Below are 23662 nucleotides of genomic sequence, written 5' to 3'. Positions count from 1 at the left end.
TAAAGCTTGGCGAGATGAACGCCCTGGCTTTGAACAGAAGCCAATGACAAGGTGCAGTCTGCTGTGCTGATGCATTATAGGTAACCTGCTGAAACCAGGGACCATCTCCCTTTTCTCATCTTTATTCCTTAGGGACTGGCTTCCCACTCCGGAGCAGGAGGTTCCTTCCTCAAACTCCTCCAAAACATGGGCTCTGGGCCCAAGGGGATGGTATCAATCTTTGCTGAAAGCCTGTGCATCTATTACAGTACTACAGAAGCAATCCACATGAGTGCCACGTGTCTGCCTATTCACCCAACTTTTTATCACTTTCCTTCCTCATGCCTGTGTGTAAGGAGTCACGTAAAGCATAAGCACTTTAAAATGGAATTTGAATCTCTTAATATATCTGCAGAGCTCCCCAAGTGGTGCTGGCACTATCCTGTCCAAATAATGAGAACGAAAAAAGGAAAGGGACAAGGCAGATGTATGGGACAGCCTATATTCAACCCCAAACAGCGAGGATCACTGTGAACTTGGAAGATTTCCCTGTGTTTTCCCAGCGCGTCACTGTATCACAAGCGTACAAGGAAGCAATGTCACCTCCATTTCACTTTGGCCTGCAGAACTTCTGCTTATGAAACTGTCCTCATTCCCAGTGACTATACACCATCATGCCCACTAATACCCACTAAAGTGTCTGTTCTTGGCTAGGGACCAGCCCACCCCATCCCTGCAACTTTGATTTGTTCCTTCAGGAACTTAAAATATCAAAGCAGTGCTCAGGGTTTCTTCTAAAAAAACCTTAAAAGCAAAAGGAACGATCTGAATGGGAAATCAGCTCTTCAGCCACAGCCCTTTTCTAGTGGTGGCAGTGACAATATGGGGGATAAATATTCTGAGACTACAAATACTGTAACTGATTAAATCTTCAGAATAGTAAAAAGTCTTTTGTTTTGATCCATTATCTAACTAAGCAATGAGAGAGGATGAAAGGAAAAAAAAAAATCTCTGCTTTGCCCCAGGCAGATTTATCTCAGTTGTTGTTCAGTTCAGTCCAATTTGCCACTTGGATTTGCCTATTGATCGTGGCTTTAAATAAAAAGCAAAGCCCCAGTGTTCCCAGCTCCAGTGCTCATGCATTATCACAGATGAAGGGAAGCAGTTTGGGAACTTTTACATTACTAATGTACATTTATTTAGCATCTCTCATCCTGAAGGATCTCGAAGTGTTAAACAAAAGCTCCAGTGTATGACGCTATGCAATTCATGCAAGGGCAGAGCGTGACACCTTCCCGGTACAGTGGTGAAAACTGTTGGCAGAGGCAAGGGGGGTAAATTCCAGCTTGACCATTTTTAACAGTATGTATTTTACCTTCCCTGCTCCAAAGCATCCCAGGTTAAATACTCCATTGCCTAAGCCATCCCAGGGGGCCTTCCACCCACAAAAGCCCTATGCATGGAGCGGGGTGTAGGAGACCATGATAAGCCATGTTTAAGAAGTCTAGCCGATAAAAATGAACCAGCATTTCCTATCACTCACACAGAGCCATGCAGCAGAAAAGATATCATTTGTATTTGAGCTGCCCATACCATTAATAACATTAGATTTAGAAAGGTAATTGTATGTCTTGGAAGAGTTTCACTATCAGCTCACCAGGTGAAATCCAGACCTAAGTGACCCAAGATTATTACCATCCCATGGGTAGTTTAACCAACCTAAGTTTCTACCTCTACCTTTTCCAAAGCACATTTGCTAGTAAAGGTGTGTGTGCTTCTGTGGCATCCAGCTATGCAGAGGATTAAAAGTTTAACCAGTCAGAGCTAATTTTTTAATGATTGTGAACTTTGAACTTACCCCTACTTTTTTGCGGCATTTATATTCAGGACCTCATTAATAAAACTAAACTTGGGTTACCAGCAGCTACTCATAGTATTACCTTAATATGACAGTTTTTTACTTAGTCAGTAAATTTAGGTAGGAAGTACCATTCAGCTTTTGTGCTGGATGAATGTTTTGCTTTTACCTGGTTCTCTGATCTGTGGTTAAAAGTAACCGGCATTCGTTTCAGTGTCCATTCTACACAGGAGATGGGATTAGAAAACAGTTTAAGATCTCTGTCTATCACTGAAGGTTGTAATCAATAATAAAATCCACCAGAGCAAGGCTATGAAATCCAAACATAAGTTACAGTGGTGGTGCTGGGAGAGGGGAGCAGGAACCTCCAGTTCTGCTATCGTTTTTCTCCATCTTTGGGAAAGACATTTGCCTTTGCCCATCTGCAAATGGCCTGCTGTAAGACTCAGTGAAAGCTATCTGTGCTTTCCAGGCGAAGACGCTAAAGAATTGCAAAGTGCCATTAAAAATGTCCTCCTCTCGTCCACCTCCCATGCAAAATAGAGATTATGAACAGCTCAAAAGCTGACTGACATTCAGCTGGGCTTTGTTAGGACAGTCAGTGGAAAATGCAAGACCCTGATCAAAATGGATGATGGATTCCCACAGGGAACTTCTTCCACCAGGGTTGAAGCCACTTGCTTAGCGTGAGTGACATGCAGGTAAATGAAATAATACCCTACCAGCCTGCTGTCATTGGAAAGGAATACAGATGGAGACTGAACTGTCAGGCTGGAGCTGTCTTGAAGGTCAGAGCATATTATTTAGCAAGAATCAGTGTCATTTGTGGAGATGAAATCTGTTCAGACTTTAATAGGATAAATCACAAGGGATATTCCAGAATAAATCAGAAAGGCTTTTTTTTTTTTTCCCAAAGTATTAAGTAATTTGAATGAAGAACCAACTTACGGCTTTTTAAATCAGAGAATAATTCAGTAGTTTTTATGTGTCTGAAGAAGGATTAAGTTTCCTAACATAAAGGTTGAAGAAGAGAGGAAGTTTCTTATTATGAAGGATAGAGTCAACTGTGATCGACACTCAGGTTTCTAACCAGCTTCTCCTGGAACAATTCCACTAAGTGCAAAATTGTGAACTGTGGCCTATACGTTTATTATGAATTCTTGGGACCTGATGAGTTTGGACAGCTTGAAGGTGTTCTGGAGAAAAGCAGAGACTCTTTCACACTTGTTTTAATTACTACTTAGCCTTTCTTAGAAGGAAGGAGACCTGTGTTCAGGCAGCAGGTGTTACAAGTTTAATCTATTGGTTTCAGGCTTAGAAGAGATGCAGCTCAATACACACTAGTAGTAAACACTTAATTTTAATAAAAGAAGTTAATAAGTTTAGTATCTATATTAAACTATAGATAGAATCCTTGAAAGACAATTATTTAATTGTGTCTAAACTAATCTGGTTGTTTCTTCTGGCCAGTCCCATTGAATGCTTTCCATAAAGTGGATGCTAGTTTATTCATTTCTTCAGTCTTGGGCTCATTTAGTGTTGTAGTCGTGGAGCAAAAAACATTATCCTTCTGTCTGCTCACCCCATTTTCTCAGCCACCCTTTCTTGTTTTCAAGGAAGCAGTGAGTGAATGGGGTTTAATGGGCTGATGTTCGGGTTCCTCAGCCCTCCTCCTAGTTCATGTTTTACTTGGGGCAGAATGTGGCACTCCAAGGAGCATTTTGTTTCTCTCTTCATTGAGGTCCAGCTGAATTCAGCGGCAGGACTTCCCCTAATCCCCACAAGGGCAGGACAGGACTCTGTAGTCTTTGCTGGAGCCAGCAAGAACACCAGACGAGCCTTGATGCAGTGATCTTGAAGAGTGTATCTTCAAGTGCTTTATACTTGGGAGTCTGCTTTGGGGTTTTTGTATTGGGGTCCTTCTTGGGAGGGCAGATTTTTTTTTAATTTTATTTTTTCGCTTTGTTTTCTGCCCCTAGCGTACTATGCTCTCCCTTCACTTTCTGGCACTGCACTAACACCAGTTTCAGGACTATGTCTATATTAAGTAAATTAAGCAAACTCAGGTACTAGGACTGAACCTATAGTAGTTCCTGGCATGACTTTGGCTCAGGCCAGCGAGCCCTTACTTTGGCAGCTGCCCTCCATGCCAGAGAGCACCCCAGGCACAGCGACTGGTAACAGCTACAGCTCAGGATCCCGTGCTGTCACACACCGTGTACTAACATTGTCAAATACAGCACTGCTTCACTTTCCCAGTCTGTCTGCCCTGTGCATTTTTATTCTCTAAAGTGCTTGCATTGCCTGTTGACTTAAGGAAACAAATCATCCAAAAAAAATAATAATGTCATACCCTTGTTTTTCAGCCACAGCCCAGCTCATAAGTATTACTTGACCACAGATCCAATCACCGGCTCCATCTACCTCTCCGACACCAACAGCCGACGTATCTATAAAATCAAGTCAACCACATCAGTGAAAGACATTGTGAAGAATTCAGAGGTCTTGGCTGGAACTGGAGATCAGTGCCTCCCGTTCGATGATACCCGCTGCGGAGATGGAGGCAAAGGCACTGATGCTACCCTTACAAATCCCAGGGGTGAGACTGCTTCTTCTCCACTGGCTTTTTTAAAGGGGTCTTTTTGAAAGGGGCTTGTTTAGTCATGCTGGAGACTGCTCTCGTCTCCAATTCAGAAAATGTCCTTGGATTTTGCAAGCCTTCCCCAGTCAACCCACAAACACGTCCTAAGGGCTTGCCTCTGGAATTAAGTGGGTATGTCTCACCCTCAGCCAGTCCTGGTTCTTCTTATTGAGGTGGCTGGGAGGAGTGCCAAACCAGAGGGGTGTAGTGATGGGCACATGCCCAAAGGGCAATGGAATAAATCCACCTATCAATTTTATACCCACTTAGCCACTGCTCCTCCTTACCAACTAACAATGTTTGGTCCTTCCCAATCTGGACTGGGTTCACTTAGGTTCAGTTCACTGAGGCTTTCTTGGCATTAAAAAAATAAAAAGCTCTATAAGCATTGCTATATGTATAAAATCGCAACAAAACCAGCATACAGCTCAGAGAGACGTAAATTGAGGTTTATACATTGACGTTATATATCACGGCATCCAGCTTAAATCCTATGGGGGGTGGATACTAATTTCAATATGGGAATGGTCTAATTCAGCGCGACTTCACCTGGTTCCTGATTAGCTTACTTAAATGTGACAAAAGCACAGTCAAATCAGAATAAAAGCATCACACAGCCTTCATGACTGTGAACTAAATTGTTCAAAACAAGTTTAGCCAAACATATGCAGTCCTGTGCGTAGCCAAGACTTCAGTCTGGCAGTCTCAAGGTAACAAGCTCTTCATATGGAGGATGTCGCTCCTCCCAGCTGTCCACGGCTCCTTGGAAAAAAACACACGGAAGGTATAGGGATGAGGTGGAAGATACTGTTGGTATGCACACCTTCTGCAGTGTTTGTGAAGAGGGGCAAGAAGGACGCCCATGCAGGAATACTTTTAGAAATGTGGCATTTTTGCCTGTTGTATGTCTTCTTGCCCAGTTGTTAGGATTGCTAGGAGTTATTTATAGGTTCTTGGCTTCGGCATCGATGTGCTGCAGGTTTCCTTTTTCCTTCCGTCTGGGAGTGGCAGCTCCCTCCTTCCTCACCGCGGCCATTTCCAAGCCTATCCCAACCTCTTTGTAAAGCAACCCCTCAGCAAAACCTGGGGAACCTTTACCAGGTTATTTCACAAAGAGCAGGCAAGATGCAGACAGCTGAGCTGTTGTTTCTCTTCTTGGCTAGACTTCTCAGGAAGTTATTTTTCTTGACATAGAGATGACATTATTGTTACTGAATCCAAGAAACCCAAACTGATTTAGTGACCTTTTGTGTCAGCTCTAGTTGTGATATTTTTTTTGTTACATGTTGGCTAGTTGTTTCCTGGCAGGATGCAGAAAAATATACCTTGGGAGACCTGGTTTTTGCCAAAAAGCACTGAAAGCCAAACTGCTACCCTTGTAATATTCAAAGGGCCCAGCATGGTTTCCAAGCACTCCCGACTCCCATGAGGTGACCATTATATTGGGATAAAGTATTGCCAGAGGCACAGATATAAAAAGGGAACAGCTACCTGTGGTCAGGTCGCAGTACAAGAATTGTCTCATTGAAATGAGAGGGCTGAGTGAAAAGAAAATTAAGTGACTTGGGCAGAGAGATTCAGACAGTCCAGCAGATGAGTCATGAGATCAAGGAATCCAGAAATCTGTAATCCAGTTTTCTAAATGACTTTGAAGTTCAACCAGTGAAAAAAAAAAAACAAAACCCACAACTTTTGTTGGACCTCTGTTCTCCCTCGTACAAGATAAGAGGAATATTATTCATTTCCCTACATGGGTGGATGTTGCAAAGTTTAGATTAATTATGTTTCTGCTTTGCTATGGGAAACAGAGCTCTGGAGTTCAAAGCTTTCAGCACTGAAATCCTTCTTGTTGGCAATTCAAGTTCTCAGGAGGCCGTTCTTCCACCTCAATCATATAACGGCAAAATGCATGCATTCTTTCCTCACAGCTCTGAAATTTCACAAACTAGAAGTAAATTCAGGGTGAAAGAGGAAACGACACGAAGCAAAATGGCAACAAGAAAATAATAATCCAGAAAGCCCACAGTGCCAATGGAAAGTTTGTAAACAGTGTTCCCTGATCTGGACTTCTTGCAAAGTCTGCTGAGACAATAGCTTTGGCAGGTGTGACTCACTTCCCATTCACCTCCATAAACGATTAACAGCGAAAACTCACACTGACAATATAATGTCAGCATTGTTTATACCTTCACGGCGGTTCATCCTAGTAGAAAAATCCAGCAAATGCTCTTCCTTCATGTGATTGTATTTCATAATAGTTCGAAATAAAGATCATTTATTGTACAAGTAACCAGTAGTTCTCAGGTTACCCTCTGCTTCCCTGTCTTGGCAGGGGAATAAACACTCATAAGTGAGTGATCAGAGGAAATTAGAAAACGATTCTGTAGCTATAGAGATATCAGCTGGCCAGGGAAGGACTTGGAAAGTTCAGTTCTTCAAGAATCACCACTCTTCATGGGACTCTACTTTTTAAGGCTAAAGCTATTTTTTTGACTAAAGATAATTGTTTCATGCAAAGTAGGATTTGTGTATTTTAAGGACATCTTTGCACTTGTTCAAAAATTGTAAGGAAACAAGGTCTTGTCTCCACTTTCATTATGTTTTAATTAGCTGATATTTGCAGCTTGCTGGAAAATATGGAGGGAATACAGTCCTGCCAGATGAAAAACAGCAATTCGTAAAGACTGGAGAATCAGTCGTGAGGTCTCAACATGTATTTTTGCGTCTACCTTTAGCCTCTTGGACTTGTCAAGCATCTGGTCTAAGTAGATTTTTTGGCTCTCTTCTCAGTGGAAAGAAACTGGTACTCTGAAGGTGGTTCATTCTATGTCAGTGCACGTGTCCAAGGTAGGATGAACCACGTTCTGGGAGTGCCGATATCCTCCTGGAGATGCTAGCCTGAAGAATGAGGTCCCCACCCCAGCTAACACCATTCAGAATGGTTCTCCACTTTCTGAGCAGCAGCCTTTTCCCCACAGTTTTGATCACTTCTTCCAGTTCCCACCTCACCTCCCCTGAGTTCAGAGTGGATAATTTCATAGAATCATAGACTCACAGGATGGTTTGGGTTGGAAGGGACCTTCAAAGATCCTCTCGTCCAACCCCCCTGCCATGGGCAGGGACATCTTTCACTAGACCAGGTTGCTCAACGCCCTGTCCAACCTGGCCTTGAACACTTCCAGGGAGGGGGCATCTACAACTTCTCTGGGCAACCTGTGCCAGTGTCTCACCACCTTTGTCACAAAAAAATTCTTCCTTATATCCAATCTAAATCTTCCCTCTTTCAGTTCAAAACCATTATCCCTTGTTCTGTCAATACATTTCTCTGAAGTACCTTGTGGACAGAGGTTCTTGTCTCTCTCCGTTGAAGGAGAGAGAACTCCCTTTAGACGATCAGCTTAGACAAGACATTGGGAGGGAGAAAACCTACCCCAGGAATTTCACCCTTCCCACGTCTTTGGCTTCTCTGATAAAGGTAGGCTATACAAATACAGGACAGGTAGATCAACAGACGCAATAGTGGTGGCAGTTGTTTGGTCAGGGTAGTTATCATAGCTATTAGGAACCAGCCTGATACTTCCAAGTCATTTGCCACAGAGCACAGCAAAGCTTTCAGATGCTAATGAATTTCAATATATCCTTGCAAATTAAAGTGTTACCACTTTCTAATTATCATCTGCTAATAATGATCCTCTTCTACAAGCAATCTAAAGAAAAATTAAAACTCCAGCTTGTCAGAGCATTTGTTTTCATCTGAGTGCTCACCAGTGGTTCTCCTTGGGAAAATGTTGTGGCAGAGAAATTACCAAGGAGCCTGCAATTAAGAGAGATTGCAGTGACAAGTCTGACACAATAGGCAGAAGGTTTCAGAAGGGACGTGGGGGGGAGGGGACATCTCATTCATTTAGCACCACAAAAACAATGCAAAATGAAGTAATTAATTTGGGGACAGATTGCTTCCTTCACTGTGTCCTGCTGAATGTGTAAACAAAATCTCAGTTGTTCACTAAGTGTTTATGAGTTCGATGGAATTAAAAGAAGAAACTCAGCCCTCCACAATCTGTTAACATTTTTATTGTCAAATAATAACGTAAGGGCCATTTCAGGGAAGACCAGAGGCTGACTGAACAAAATATCTTGTCTCTTACCGTGGCCAGAAAAGACATGTAGGGAAGGGGGCAATGGTAGAGTGGCCTTTCCCTGCTAACACTCCAGATTCTAGTCGTAGACATTCTGGGCACTTTCTGAAGAGGTTGCACCTGGACCTGTGCTTAGATCCTGCCATCAGTTTGTCTAGAAACCTCCCTGAACAGTTAGGTTTTTCCTTCCAGATATCCTGTGCTAATAATTTCCACAATTTTTTTAGCCACAGCATGAAAAAGTGTGGTCTTTTTGGGGCCAGATCATTGTTTTCTGTTCTTCTCTCTGTACCTTTCCTAATCCATTCCTGTCTTCTAGCTCCCTCCTTGACCACTGCCGAGCACAAAGCTGATCTTCACAGAAAACTTTTCACAGGAATTCTGAAATCTTTTTCCTGTGAGCTATTTTACAGCTTGTCATTGCGTATGGGTAGTTAGGCTTACTCCTTCCCCTGTGAATTCCTCTGTACTTATTGACATTGATTTTCACCTGCCATTTTATCACTCAGTCATTCAGCATCCAGCCAGACAAGAAAGCTTCAAATTTGGATTCCTTTAGCACCTATTTTTTTCCTTAAAAGAGTTTTTTCCCCCCTTTTTTTTTCCTAAGTAGAGCTACATGTGCAATGCAATCACTTTTAGCGGTTTGTCTTCTGGAACAAACCCACCGTGTCCCAGTAGCTATTTGCAGCATAACGTTGTGCTGTCACCTCCTCACACTACGAGGTCCTGACACTTCAAGCAAATGTCATTGCATCACAACTTTCTATCAGCACAGCTCACTGGTGTGATGCACGCAGTGCTACAAGGCCTTGTTTCTTATGGGATCTCCGACGATTCGAGAGGAGCCAGCGTGATTTCATAATGTATGTATTTCATATCTCAGAGCTTAAAGTTTGGATCCGCAATGCTACCTGGGTAGTGGCAGCAGATGTTTTCTCTCAGTAACTGTGAGATTGAACTTCGAGCTGTATGCTGAAAATCTTTAATTCCCTTATGTTCCTATGGAAACATGAGAGGAGCCTTCTGCCAAAGCAAGCCAAGGCCTTTGGCTTTACATGCGTAACATGTGAATTACCCATTTCTGTGCCCATTTGCAGGAGCCAGCTCCCAGCACTGGAACTGTGCCATTATCAGAAAGGAAACACAGAAAGGTCCAATCTAACCTCTACAATCTGCTGCAAAGAAACCGTGAGATGCTTCTTTCCCTCTCCGCAGAAGTCATCCATCCAAAGACACTTGTCTGTGGGAGAGCAGGGCTCCTCTCCATAATTAGATTTGATTCCAAGACAATCAGCTAAAGTCAGGAAGGGACTGGAGCAGTTGCCATGTGAGGAGCATGTGCAAATGGGAATTTAGGGCTTTGACAGACTGCAAACTCTGTTACCCTGCAGAACATCTTAGGAAATGCAAGGCAATTGAGATTGCTTAGCCTCCGTGAAAGAGGGATAAGCAGAGAAGTGCTGTGATAAGAACACATGCACATGCCATTGCCCTGGAGCAGGATGATAAGTGGTAACTTTGCTGTCCCACTTTAACTTATTCGGGTGTGCAAGCTCTTTGTCTAAGCTGGAATGCAAAATAAAGTTGTGCTCTATCAACTGATCAGAGCTGGCTCGAGAGCCAAAGTACGTACAGGTTATTATTACTGTAACTGGTTTATCAGACCAGCCATCAGACCTCAGCACTGAACACCGTCAGCGACTGTCAGCAGACGCTGCTGATAAGTCCAATCCAATACATATGGAACTAGCTAAGAGAGAAAATTCTGCCTCGTTTAAAATCACATTATCCAGCCTGCCACCCTTCACTGGCTTTTGGCCTGTCACACAGACTAATGGACAGGCGCCCTGAAAAATACTTGTTGTGAACCCAGGAATGGGTAAGAGCCTCTTGTGTTTGACAAAAGCCAATTAAGATCAACTAAACCTTCTATCATGCCTCTTCTGAAAAAGCACATCTACCATATCACTTAAAGAGCTCAATTGTGTTCCTGGTTGTCAAGCAAATACCAGCAAACATTAAAGAACTTGCCATTCGGCAGGCAAAATAATTAGGGGAGCAGTAACCTTCAACAGCAGATGCCAGTGACAGGTGACATGTGCCAATATCCTGGATGACTCATTGAACAGGGCACCAACTGGGGCACAATGCTGACAGATCTCATGGCAGGTGAAGACAACTTCCAGAAAGCCATGGATACCAGTGAGATATTGATGCTTATACCGCCAGATGCCTCTCCAAGCTTTTGACAAAGTGCTAAGATACAACGGATGTGTTTATATTGTATAGCGAGAATAAATGGCCACCACTGCTTGTGGCTTCTCCCGTAGCGGTCAGATGTGCAACAGGTAGCTGCCGCTCCTCTTCGAGGTTCTTGTGTCGTGGTTTAACCCCAGCCAGCAACTCAGCACCACGCAGCCGCTTCCCCCTTCCCCCTCCCAGGGGGGTGAGGAGGAGGAAAGGGAAAAAAAAAGTAAAACTCGTGGGTTGAGATAAGAACAGTTTAATAACTAAAGTAAAATATAATACTAACAATAGTAATAATGAAAAATAATAATAGTAATGAAAAGGAATGTAACAAAAAAAAGGAAGGGGGGGGAAGGAAAAAACCAGTGATGCACAATGCAATTGCTCACCACCCGCTGACCGATGCCCAGTTAGTTCCCGAGCCGCGATCCGCACCTCCCGGCCAACTCCCCCCAGTTTATATACTGGGCATGACGTTCCATGGTATGGAATATCCCTTTGGCTAGTTCAGGTCAGCTGCCCCGGCCATGCTCCCTCCCAGCTCCTTGCCCACCTGCTTGCTGGCAGAGCATGGGAAACTGAAAAGTCCTTAACTTAGGATAAGCGCTACTTAGCAACAACTAAAACCTCAGAGTGTTATCAACATCATTCTCACACTAAATCCAAAACACAGCACTGTACCAGCTACTAAGAAGAAAGTTAACTCTGTCCCAGCCAAAACCAGGACATCTCGTTTCATGGTCCTGCAAAGATCAGTCCTGTCTTGGCATGAATTAAACACAAGTATTGGAATTTAGGACTAGAAGCAATCTTTTGGGTCATTTAGTCCTGTCATCCATTATCTCAGCAATCCTGCCATATAATCCCCTCCAAAATTAATGAACTTCATTTTAAAAGCAGCAAGTAATTTTTTTCCTCACTGCCCTAGAGGCTATTCTGAAACCTCACTGCTCTGATGGTCAAAGACCCAATCCAGGTCAAAATGATGCCCTTCAGACAGGGAGATGCTGCGAAAAACTAAGGAAAATGCTGCTTTTACCTCCTAGCAAAAATACACAGCTCCCATTCAACTCAGTGATCTGAAACATCGGTTCCCTGACTCCTAATTGACTTTGAATCAACAGGTTGCAAACCTGTCTGAACCCCTTGCTTTACCTCAGCTCAACGGAAAAGTTTGTTCTTTCTCTCAAGCAATGACTTAGTCCTGAGGTTTTCTTGCCATTACTTCCGGGCTAGATTATCTTCTGTGGATTTCTGTATGACCAAATATGTTATGTTTTTCCATGTATCATCCACCTCCATGGCTTCCAGCCCATGCAATACTTCCAGTGCTGGCTGAAAGCCATGATTTTAATTGCCAAAGCAATCAGGGGATTAGTCCCTGCTACATGAAAATCTAAAATTTTTGATCTGTGAACTGCTGCATCTGTACTTCACAGCATAGCTCACAGTGGATGAAGACTGAGGGTAAATGTTTCAAACAGGGGGATCTGGCTGTAAAACAGCGTTTTGGAGAAACACAAGATCTGATCGCTTCTCAGAAACATTCTCAAAGCTTTCTATCTGAAACAGATTTTCCATCATTTCCGTCACCATGATGACAGCCAAAAAAACATGTCAGTGAGGATTCATCTCATTAATTTAATCTGTCTACACTATAAATGTTTCCTTTGGAGATATTTGCTGTAGTTTCCTTTTATAGTCAGTGGGGAGGAAAAGGTGTTTCTAGCAGGATTCATATAATCTCTTATGGCTATCTGCTTTAGGGTGATGTGAACTGCACCCTAGAAGTAGGTATTTCTCGCCACTGATTGGAAAAGCTCCAGATACTGGCTTGGATGCACAATGCAGATGTCTGCTTTTTGCCAAGTGATTGCTACCCTGCTAGCAAAAGAAACCAAACAGGAAGATCCTAATATTCATGTATTCATATATTCCGAGCAGAATTTTCACTTGCATAGAAAAGGGTGTTGCAGGCTTCTACATTCTTTTACTGTTCCTTTACATTCTTTTAGGGTCTTTAAGGCACTCAAATATTATGCTGAGCAGCATTCTGCCACCGTAGGGTAGATGAGATGGATGACTCTATTAGTATCTGTGGAGTTATTTTTAATTTATACTAGCATAAAAGAGAGGTGAATGAGGCCCCTAACTTCTTATTCCTGCCTTAGTCATGGACTTTCTCTGTGACCTTGTGAAAATTGCTTTATCTGTTATTTTCCCGATATTTAAAATCAGGATGATCACACTCACAGACTGCTATGAGGTCTAATTAGTAAGTGTAAAGCACCATGAAATCCTCTGATGGAAGATGCAGAGTATAGCTAGCTTGGGATAAAGAGGATTAAAGGAGGTTGTGCTAACATAACAAATACTTGAGAAATGATGCTTAGGGGGAAGTGAAATGGCACATATCTGCAGGTGAGGAAACGAGAATCGGCAGTCTGTAACTGTTGTCGGCAGACCTCGGATCCACTGACGAGTATGTCTACAAAGGAGGTTTGGACAATGAAATGAATCACCTAGCAGAGTTCAGAAACAGGTGAAATATAGATTAGTAGGATTATCCTAGGAAAAACCCTTCCACATTGATCCATCTGGAATTTGATTGACCTGATGGATCTTTCGCAGCCTTTTTCACTGCCATTTCTGAAAGATTCGCCAGTGTAACATTTTCATGTGCATCGCTTAATATTCATACCATGAGCAATAACACCATGTTTCTGACCATGCAAGACACGTAGTTATTAGAAAACCTTTTCCTTTCAGCGGTTCACCGAATGCCATGCCCTTTTCCAGAAGTGAGCAGGGATTTCTAAATTGCATCATGTGCCAGTTGGAAGGGCCTTCCTGGGAATGGTGCCAGTTCAAAGCTCCTGATAACCAGGACTCCCACATGTCCAACTCTCATCTCATCCCTTTTGAATGCCATGAAATATACTGCTCCCAAGCAAACCAGCGGTCTTACTCTTTCATGAGCTTCAAACCAGACACCATCTTCTATTCATCTCATAATTGTCATGTTGCTGTTACTTTCTAACTGTCTTGCTTTTTTCCTCCTCAGGCATCACCGTGGACAAGTTTGGGCTGGTTTACTTTGTGGATGGCACTATGATCAGGCGGATTGATCAGAATGGGATCATCTCAACTGTGCTGGGTTCCAATGACTTGACATCTGCTCGGCCTCTCAGCTGTGACTCTGTCATGGACATTTCTCAGGTAAGAATGTTTTGGTTAGGTTTCTACAGAATAGAAGTCTATGCCTCCACCCTATCTGCATGTCTGTGTGCCTCCTCAGGTTTGACAAAGAGGTAAGGGCTCAAGGAGAGTTAAATCTCTACATATTTTGTGGTATGAAAATGACTGGGTCAAAAAGTCCTATAAAGACTGAAGGAAAGACCTAACTGACCTAACTCAGAGATCTCTGGGGAGAGAGATTTTAAAGATGTCCCAGCCACAGAAGAGACTTCTTTCAGAGCTCCCAATCAGCTGGGAGACACAGATTCCTGAGAAGCTAGGTTTCATTAGGCTCATTTCTCAAGAAACTAGTTACTTTAAACTAAAAAGACCATGCAGCCGTACTCATTTTAGTAGGGCTATATGCCATGCTCTGTTATAACAACTTAGCTACCCCTGGGTTTTTTCTTTGTTTCCCCCCATCCTAATTTGGCCCAGCACAATTTTAGACCTGAATCAAATTAACATCTAGAAAATACTGATTGGAGGCTGTGGTGCCAAAATTAGCAACAGCAGGAAAACAAGAATCTTGAATTGCATCAGATTGCAAATTGGTTGCAGCTACCATCATGCTGGGCTTTTAAGTCCTGCTGCTTAAAGGTGGAGAGAAAAAAAAAAAAGAGAGAGAAAAAGAAATCTCAGTTTGCTGATTGCTTTACTTCTGGATGGCGCAGAAGAGAAACCCGTTACAGCCCAGCACTCGATTTTGTCGGGCACTGGCCAACCTGTCAAATTGTGCCAGTTTAGAGATAGTGTCCTTTGAAATCTTTGTGCCACTTGTTGTTTGCCTGGCTACAGGAATATTGACCTCTCCTATGAAAATACAGATCATAGCTGGAGGGCTAAGTACTGTTATTCGGCCACAATAGATGTCAATGGGGTTTCCTTTTTGTAACTACCTAGGTAATTTCCGTGCTCCCATATGGAATCTGTTCTTGTTTTTCCCTCTAATTTGAAAAGATTATTCTTGCTTCTTTGCAACTGGTTCCCACTGTCCTCAATTTATGAACAAGCTGAAATTATGAGTTTAAAAGCTCTCATGCCTTCTGTACAAGCAAATTTTGCTGGTTAAAGGCCATCTTGTAGAATGTTTCTCATCTTACAGGCTTAGTTTTTTCTTCATCTGAATTTCAGAGGCAGTTACCACGAGACCATTGTGGATTCAGGCTTTAAAAATCATTTTCTCGCAGGTTATGTGGCTTGTATGTATACCAATGTCATATTTAAACACTTCTGAGATGAGCTAAAAACTGAAGCTGAAGACTCTTTCTTTCCCTTCATAAAATGACAGGAGTCATTTTTAGATTAACCTGTACTGTGATGGACAGATAAACTGGTACTGTTCTGGACAGGCGCACCAAAGGCAACTTTAATTTAAAAAAAAACAAACAACTCAAACCAGGCAAAGAAAACCCAGCTTGGGAAGTAGCTTTTCATCTTTTACAGTGGCTAGAAGGGTCTTTACTGTCAGGTCCCTGAGGCTCCCTGGGACATGAGGACATGAAATATTTAGCTGCCAATGTTGACAAGGAATGGTTTTTAAGAAATTGAAAATTCCCTTGTCAGTTCAGAATAAACCCTACTCTTGATGCTAACTCAAGGCTGCAGAGCTTAAAGACCACTGGAAGGGATGGAGGCATGCATTATTAAAGAGAAAACCACAGGCTATAATGTTTTACTACAGGAAGGGTTAAAATAGGCCAGGAGCTGCGAAAAGGAAGGAGATTTTGCAAACAGAGAACAAGAGTAGACAGAGCTCAGCATGCTGCTTAGCCATGAAAATGAGTTTCACAAGCCAAGCCATTAGAAAGCAAAATGAACTTGTGCCTTGCATCTGATGCTCTTCAAAAAAAAAAAAAAATTGAAAAGGGATTTAGACATGAATAGAAGCATCAGAAGTAAAGCATGGCTGTGGCAGAGATGTTGAACTACAGGCTTTTAAAATAGGAATCTCCTGTGTGCCTCCAAATCTTACCTAGTCTCTTCTTGTTCTTGGTTTTAAATCACAATGAGAGATGGTTTGCTGGACTTGAGCCTGCTGGCATCTACTCCTCCTCCTTCCAATAAGGTTGCCACCTTACAGATGCAAAATACCCCCCCCAACTTAGCCACCTCAGACAAATGAGAAGCAGCAGCAACTGAGACGGATGGTGGGAGAGGAGGGTTTGAAACAAACAGGGAGATCCTGGAACTGCACAGCCTTGAGTGTGCCCAGATCCCAGAGCTCTCCATCACAGCACGTCGTGCTGTTGGGTATAGCGTACAAAACACACGGGTGCAGGCAGAATGGCACAAAGTGGCCAGCTTCTCACTTAACTGCTAGATATCAAGTCCATCTGCTCTAACTTAGAGTTGGCTGGCTGACTGAAAGGGAGTATCCAACCAAAATAGCTATTCTTTCTAACTAGTTGAAAATCTATTTAAAAGCCTGGCTGGAGGTGACCAAGAGCATTCATCACAGTTGTTCGTTTCCAATCACCCTTGACACCTCTACTATAGAGAAGATGCACTCTTAGGAAAACATTTAAGCATTGGTTGGTTCCCATCAGCACAACATTGCCTTTTTTTATTCTATATAAACCTGAAGTAAAATAAAATAATCAAAAAAATGCTCACCTTACAGTTCTTTATAAAAAAAATTAAATTACCCTAAATTCTGTTGGTAAACATTTCTTAGGTTTGGTAACTAAAAGAGTAGACTCACTTGAAAAGACAGGGTATTGCAGAAGTAGAGCTAGAAACAGAGACCTTCTAGTGCTGACTCGCTTGTGGTGTTACCAGTCACTTTTTCAGTTTATTCTGTATATGGATTATCAGTGTAGAACTGTGATGTGTCACTATTACTTGAACCCATTCTTCCATTATGCTAAAAAAAAAAAAAATGTGAAAACCACTGTGAAGACACAAGTATTTTATTCCACGAATTGAAATTGCCTGAATTTCTTGTGAATTGCTATTTTGCATTTTTGCAGCATCAGGCAGAAAATCGGTGGTTATAACTTAGACATACACACACGTTGACACAGCTGCCAGTTTTGTGTCTATCCCTCCTTGTCATTTACCCAGAGGAGCTCGGCCACTTGTCTGGAAAATCCTTTAGTAAAAGGATCATTGTTTTGTTTGACTGATTTCATAGCACTTCACACAACAAAATGTCCAGTCCCAGGTCGCTGCTATCAGGTCCAGGCTCCATCAATCCAAAAAGCACAGGATTGTTCAGCGAGGGGAAATCCCCCTTGAATCTTTGGATCTTCTTGTTTATTCCTGCATTCCCTGGGCATTGATGCCCCTTCCCACAGCCCCTGACACCTCACACCAAGGTGGAGAAGCAAAGAGAAGCCACGGTGCAGAGCAAGAGCTGAGGAGGGTCTACCTCTGTCCATCACCCTGCTCCCACCACTGCTGCAATGCAGAGTATGGGTGGCCACTTGTGTCTGCTTCATGTGACCGGGAGCTAAGCCCCCTCGCTCATACCAGGACTGTGTCCTCTATGGCCACCATACCAAACAGTAATAATTAGTTGTGTTTCTTTTACCTTTTCTCGCTTTAATCCATGTTAAAACATCCTCATTGCGATTGATTTATAGCAATCAGGCAGTGAAAAAAGGTCTTGCTATAATAATTACCTTGTGTTCTTCTACCATTAAGGTTCGTCTGGAATGGCCCACGGATCTGGCAGTCAATCCGATGGATAATTCGCTCTACGTCCTCGACAATAACGTTGTGTTACAGATATCTGAGAACCACCAAGTGCGCATCGTGGCGGGGAGGCCCATGCATTGCCAGGTGCCGGGCATGGATCATTTTCTCCTTAGCAAGGTGGCAATCCACGCCACGCTGGAGTCTGCTACCGCCCTGGCCGTCTCACATAACGGGGTCCTGTATATTGCTGAGACCGATGAGAAAAAGATCAACCGCATCAGGCAGGTCACCACGAATGGAGAGATTTCTCTCGTTGCCGGTGCCCCAAGCAGCTGTGACTGCAAGAACGATGCTAACTGTGACTGCTTCTCGGGGGATGATGGCTATGCCAAGGATGCCAAACTCAATGCGCCATCCTCCCTTGCGGTGTGTGCAGATGGGGAGCTGTATGTCGCTGATCTTGGGAATATCCGAATCCGCTTTATTCGGAAAAACAAACCATTCCTCAACACACAAAATCTGTATGAGTTATCCTCACCCATAGACCAGGAACTCTACTTGTTTGACACCAGTGGTAAGCACCTTTATACTCAGAGCCTTACCACTGGAGATTATCTTTACAATTTTACTTATTCCGGAGATGGAGATATAACCCTGATCACTGACAATAATGGCAACTTAGTCAATATCCGAAGAGATTCCACGGGGATGCCCCTCTGGCTGGTGGTGCCCGATGGCCAAGTCTACTGGGTGACAATTGGTACCAACAGCGCACTCAAGAGCGTAACAACACAGGGGCATGAAGTGGCCATGATGACGTACCACGGCAACTCTGGTCTCCTTGCCACGAAAAGCAATGAAAATGGTTGGACAACATTTTATGAGTAAGTATATTACGAATATTGTGCTGCTGACTTCATTCTGTGTTCTCTGAACCGTGCAAGGTTGATAGAATTTAATTCCCTGGACAGAATTATTGTTCAAATAAAATGGCCAGAACAAAGAATATTAGATCTCACACAAAGACTAAATACTGGAAGTAAGTGCATTAGAGTTTGAATGAGCTCCCTCTACCAAGTCAAGAGTCAGACAGTTTCTGCTGAGTTTTTCTCAATCACCTAAGTAATTTGGACACCTGGTTTTCCTTAACTGTAGTCGGGACTGGGGATTTAGGTTGCATGTCAGAGCATTTTTCTTGGCTTTGAAAGCCTTGGGAGTGTGAAAGTTCCATCAGATCCTCTTTTTCGCAGCTTTTCACCTACTTCCTATGCCGCAGTGTTTTTTGAGCTTGTTTGAAATGGCTGATGTAGAATGACAACTGACAATGACTAATGACAGCTTGCTCAGAAAACTATTCTGTAATTAATGGACTGCTCGTTTTCTATTGTTATTGGCCTCACTAAGCAGTAAAAATAGTCTCAGGACTGTTCAAGACCAGCCCCAAAGGATTTTAGAGCAGAGAGAAGAAAGGATGCATTGAAAAGCCCAGAGATGGCAGTGACTTGAAGATTTGTACTTCTTTTTTGTATTACTGTTAGCAATTTCCTGCTTATAAATACCATGAAGACAACACACTTCTGATATCAAATAAGAAAAAGATAGATAACTGAATGAAGGACATCTAAGTGGATGGTCTGCAAATTCATCCTGCTATTGAGAAGCCTTTCCCCTCCCTCTTCCTTAGTTTCATTTTTATTTTCAAGTCTAGCCTCTTTGAAACGTTCCTTTTAGTGCATAATTTCCCATATGGTTTGAATGGTTACATGGAAGTGTTCAGCTACCATAATAATAGACCCATTGTAAGAGTCCAATTTGGCTAGAATAGACAGTTCCCAAGATTACAAAGAAAAAAACAGTAAAAAAAAAAGAGACTCAGGAAAGGAAAGCTGGCTAAACCCACATACTCATGCGTTAGACATGCAGTTGCTTTGGTTCTTTCTTTAAAATGTTCCAGGCCCAGTTTCAAATTTCTTTGCTTAATACTTGCTATTACTGCTCCTGCCTTGAAAAGAGCTGATGGAAACTCTGTGATGAATCTTTTGAAAGGTTATTTGCATTCCATCAATGTTCTGCTTGCAATTACTATAGCAATATTCCTCAGTGAATCAAAGTTAATACCCTTCCATCTCTTACATTGAATTTGCTTGAGGGAGGCTTTAGGGAGGAAAGATAGGGTGTTTTTCTCTATAGGAGTGGAAGTCTGCTATATTGTCAGGACCGTTGTGCTAAATCAAGGAGGTATTTTCTTTTTGCAAAGAACCCAGGAGTTCCCGTGCTTGAAAACAGATGTAGCCATGAACAGCGAAGCAAACTAAACATTACAGCTAATAACGGTCAGATTTATATCTCAAACATATTCTCTTATTTAAAAGTGTGACTGAAAATATAAAGGAGATAAAATGAGACAGAAGCTAAAATCCAACTTACTCTGTGGATATATTTATAACAGTGATCCATTATTTCTTGCTATCCAACAAAATAGAGCATTTGTGAAAGTCATCATTCTGGTCCTTTTATGCACTTCAGAAGAGTCATAAGAAAGCTTTTTAGAGCTAAATGGAAGACAGTATTCTCCAGTGGTTAGACTATGGAAATCTTGACTAGAGCAAGTCAGCGCTATATGATAGCACAGCATCACTGAAAATAGAATTGGGAATGTGTCTTCAGAGATATGTCATCCAAACCTGTGATCAGTTATCTCTATTTAACTGTTCCTGACAGATTCTGATGCAACTTTATAGAACTACAGGGTAAAAGTCTATGTCTGAATTAGTTACCTCAGACTCCCTTTATAGGCAATGGAGAGAAACAGGCACTTTCAAGGTGAGTTTCTTATGAGTTATGTCAGGTATCTCCTTCAGGATGAGATGAGATGAGTAGTATTCTGCAAGTTTCTCTCTGTAAAGGTAGTCCAGAATGATTAGCTCAGATACAGATGTTTACACTGCAGATGTCTACAATTTGGTCAAATGGATCCTATCGAAGTCATCAAAGTTATTCATAAATATTGCTAGTGGTAACAATGTATTTACCTATCTTATTGTTATTGTTAGAAAGCTTTTTTATATGCTCAGTCTAAATCTTCCTTGCTTGAATTGGAGACTGTCACTCTTCTACCCTACCCTACCCTACCCTACCCTACCCTATGCTGTCCTGTCCTGTCCTATCCTATCCTATCCTATCCTATCCTGTCCTCTCCTATCCTGTCCTCTCCTATCCTGTCCTATCCTATCCTACCCTATCCTATCCGATTCTACCTTAACCTGTCCACTGGGGACTTGGAAAGCAGATCGTCTGTTCTTCTTCCAAGCTGTGAAAAGTACATATCAAGTGGCTCAGGAACTTGCTCTGTGATAGCTCTCAGAAAGTAATCAGCAATAGGGGATCATCCAATGGGGTTGTTTCGGGTGAATTGGCAGGGATTGATTCTACCCAGGTTTTGCATGCATACCCTGGGAAAAAATATAAAATCAGAACTGATAAAATGAGAAGATTAGTAAATAAAGGTGAGACACTTAGATTGCTTGATAAAGTAGGTTTCGTTTAAACAAAATACATTCTTACACAGTCTAATGCCAGGGTACACATGTAAACAGGCCGCATCTAAAGAACTGGGCTGAGCATTCGCTCTCAGAGGCTGTAGTGAGCAAAGCATCAAGTCATTCAGTGTGATCCTCAGCATAATTCCATGGCAAATCTGTCTAACTTGTCGCTTGGATGGACAAACAAAATGCATACATTTACTCATCCCACTCTACTTATAGTGGATCGTAGGAAGCTGATTTTATCCCTGTACAGCACCGATGAGACTAATACTGTCAGTTCTGATGTTTGCAGTTTATGAAGGACAGTGAAAATTGAAAGCGGTGCAGAAAAACACTACAAAAATGCATTCGTGGGGAGAAAGTGCTTTCTGCTGGAGAACTAAGAAGACTTGATCTATTTATCTTAACATGAAGAAGACGGGGAAGTGTCTAGATCACAGCATGTCAGCACAAAACTATCACCTACAGACGGACTCTTAATCTAGCAGAGAAAGGCTTGAGAAGGGTAAGGGGCTGGAAAGCAAAGCTAGAAACATTCAAGTTGACAGGAAGGTGTGATTTTTTAAGGCTGAGATTACCTAACCGGTAAAGCAACCAACTGTGAGAAGCAGTATATTCTCCATTTCTTGGTATCTTAGATCATGACTCTGGATGCCTTTCTTAAGATATGTTCTCACCAGACAGAAGATTAGCGTGAGTCAAACACAAACTTCAGGGATGAGTGCAGGCATGGCAGGATGAAATCAAAGTTCTTTGATATCCAAGAAGCCAAAGAAGATGGTGTAAACCAAATCAGCAGTCAATACCTTCAGGTTACTGGTTTCTGTATCAGAACATCAGGAGATTTACATGGAGGAAGTTTACGTGATTTAGAGAAACCCTGTGATCATGAGCGGCTGGAAGGTGCTCTGAGTAGTTTTCAGTCCTGGCTGAGGGCGAAGGTGAAGCTCATATTTCTGTTTTGCTCATGGCCAAGGAAATAAAGACATCAAATCTGACTCTGAGGAAAAGCTTCATGTTTCCCACAGCATGTAACAGTTGTTTAGGGCAGATTGGACACCACTGTTTAAAAAGTTAAGAGTGAATGTAAATTCAGCTGACAAGTTTATACTGCACCAGTGGCCCCATGAAGAACATCCTTACAAAATTTACCTTTACCCGACTATCTACAGAGGACCATAAACCAGACACCCAACATGAAAGAGCAATGGTGTTGCAAGAGTTGCAACACTACGTCTGTGCATGTCCAGCATCTCTGGTTCTCCTTCAGCTGTTGCTCTTACCAGGGCATTTCTCAGCCTTTATCATAAGGCTCCAAAGAGCCGTGACGTATGGGCACGTTGGTGTGACTCTGGAGAGGAGAGAAGGAGGTGGGATACGTTGATGCAGTATTGGAGGCCTATCTCCAGGGCACACCAGGGAATCCAGATCCTCCCAGGGTTCGGGCTGGGCTGGCACGTTGGCTCTTCATTTCTGTAGGGGAAGGAGACAGGTGCTGTCTTCAGGCGGTGGCAGACTTGCTCGCAGCACTTAAAGCTCTTTCTTTCATACATCCTACACCAAAGCCTGCTGTAACAATCCTGCTTTATTGGGTTTAGCGCTGAGTAAGGTTCAATATATAATGGTGTGCAGTTTCCCTTTCCTTTGAGAGTGAAACTTAGCTCCCTGCAGTAATTAGCCGGTCCCCAAAGGCCTATCTAGGACTTCTTTGAGGGTTTTAGCATTACATAGACTTTCTCTGCCTGTGCAGAGGGCTTGACATTCGCTGTCAATTAATGCAATGCAGCTCAGCTTGTCCAGTAACTGGATTAAAGACTTGCCTTCCCATTGAACCTGTGACAGTGATAATCAGCAGCAAAGGAAGTTGATCTGGAAACTCTGCCAGGGGAACAGCTTCTTGTTGTTCAACTCCTCAAGTCAAAGAGAAAGGATGCTGTGTGACTACTTGCTTCTTTGTTGTTGCTGCTTTTTCACTTGACCTGAAAAAATTGCTACCAGCCTTTACAGAGTTTCTTAGCAGTTGCTGTTTATCTACTTCAGAATCCGGAAATTCTTATTAACGTATTTGTTTAAATCAAGAATACGGCAATTATCTTGATTAGCTCATTGAGATGGTATCACTGTACATTAATTCAATTTCCCCCTGAGCCAAAATCAAACCTTCTATGCATTATTTAGCCCAGATGAGGCTCTTTCGCTTAAGTCCTTTGTGTGCCCAATTAGTTTCGAAGGTCAGCTCCTCCCATACAGAATGAAATACTTACACGTTACTGCAGCCAAGCCCAGAAATTCAAAACCTTTTCATGGACTGCCCGAGAAGTGGCTCATAGCTGCCTGGAGGGCAAAGGGTCTCGTGGAGCCAGATCTTCAG

The 23662-nt window shown here is 42.5% G+C and overlaps 1 protein-coding gene across 1 annotated transcript in view; it reads left to right on the top strand.

Moving 5' to 3' along the window:
• TENM4 (teneurin transmembrane protein 4) overlaps window positions 1-23662 on the top strand; it is a 355419-nt gene that overhangs the window by 296022 nt on the left and 35735 nt on the right. Inside the window, exons 22-24 of the mRNA XM_050901618.1 lie at window positions 4204-4436; window positions 13932-14086; window positions 17753-18630. Of these exons, the coding sequence (XP_050757575.1) occupies window positions 4204-4436; window positions 13932-14086; window positions 17753-18630 (1266 nt within the window). The remainder of the gene's footprint in view (window positions 1-4203; window positions 4437-13931; window positions 14087-17752; window positions 18631-23662) is intronic.

This window comes from Gymnogyps californianus, chromosome 1, assembly GCF_018139145.2.
Source record: "Gymnogyps californianus isolate 813 chromosome 1, ASM1813914v2, whole genome shotgun sequence".
Classification (NCBI taxonomy): domain Eukaryota; kingdom Metazoa; phylum Chordata; class Aves; order Accipitriformes; family Cathartidae; genus Gymnogyps; species Gymnogyps californianus.
The sequence above is the reverse complement of the archived record's forward strand: the minus strand, read 5'-3'. Positions and strand labels throughout refer to the sequence as shown.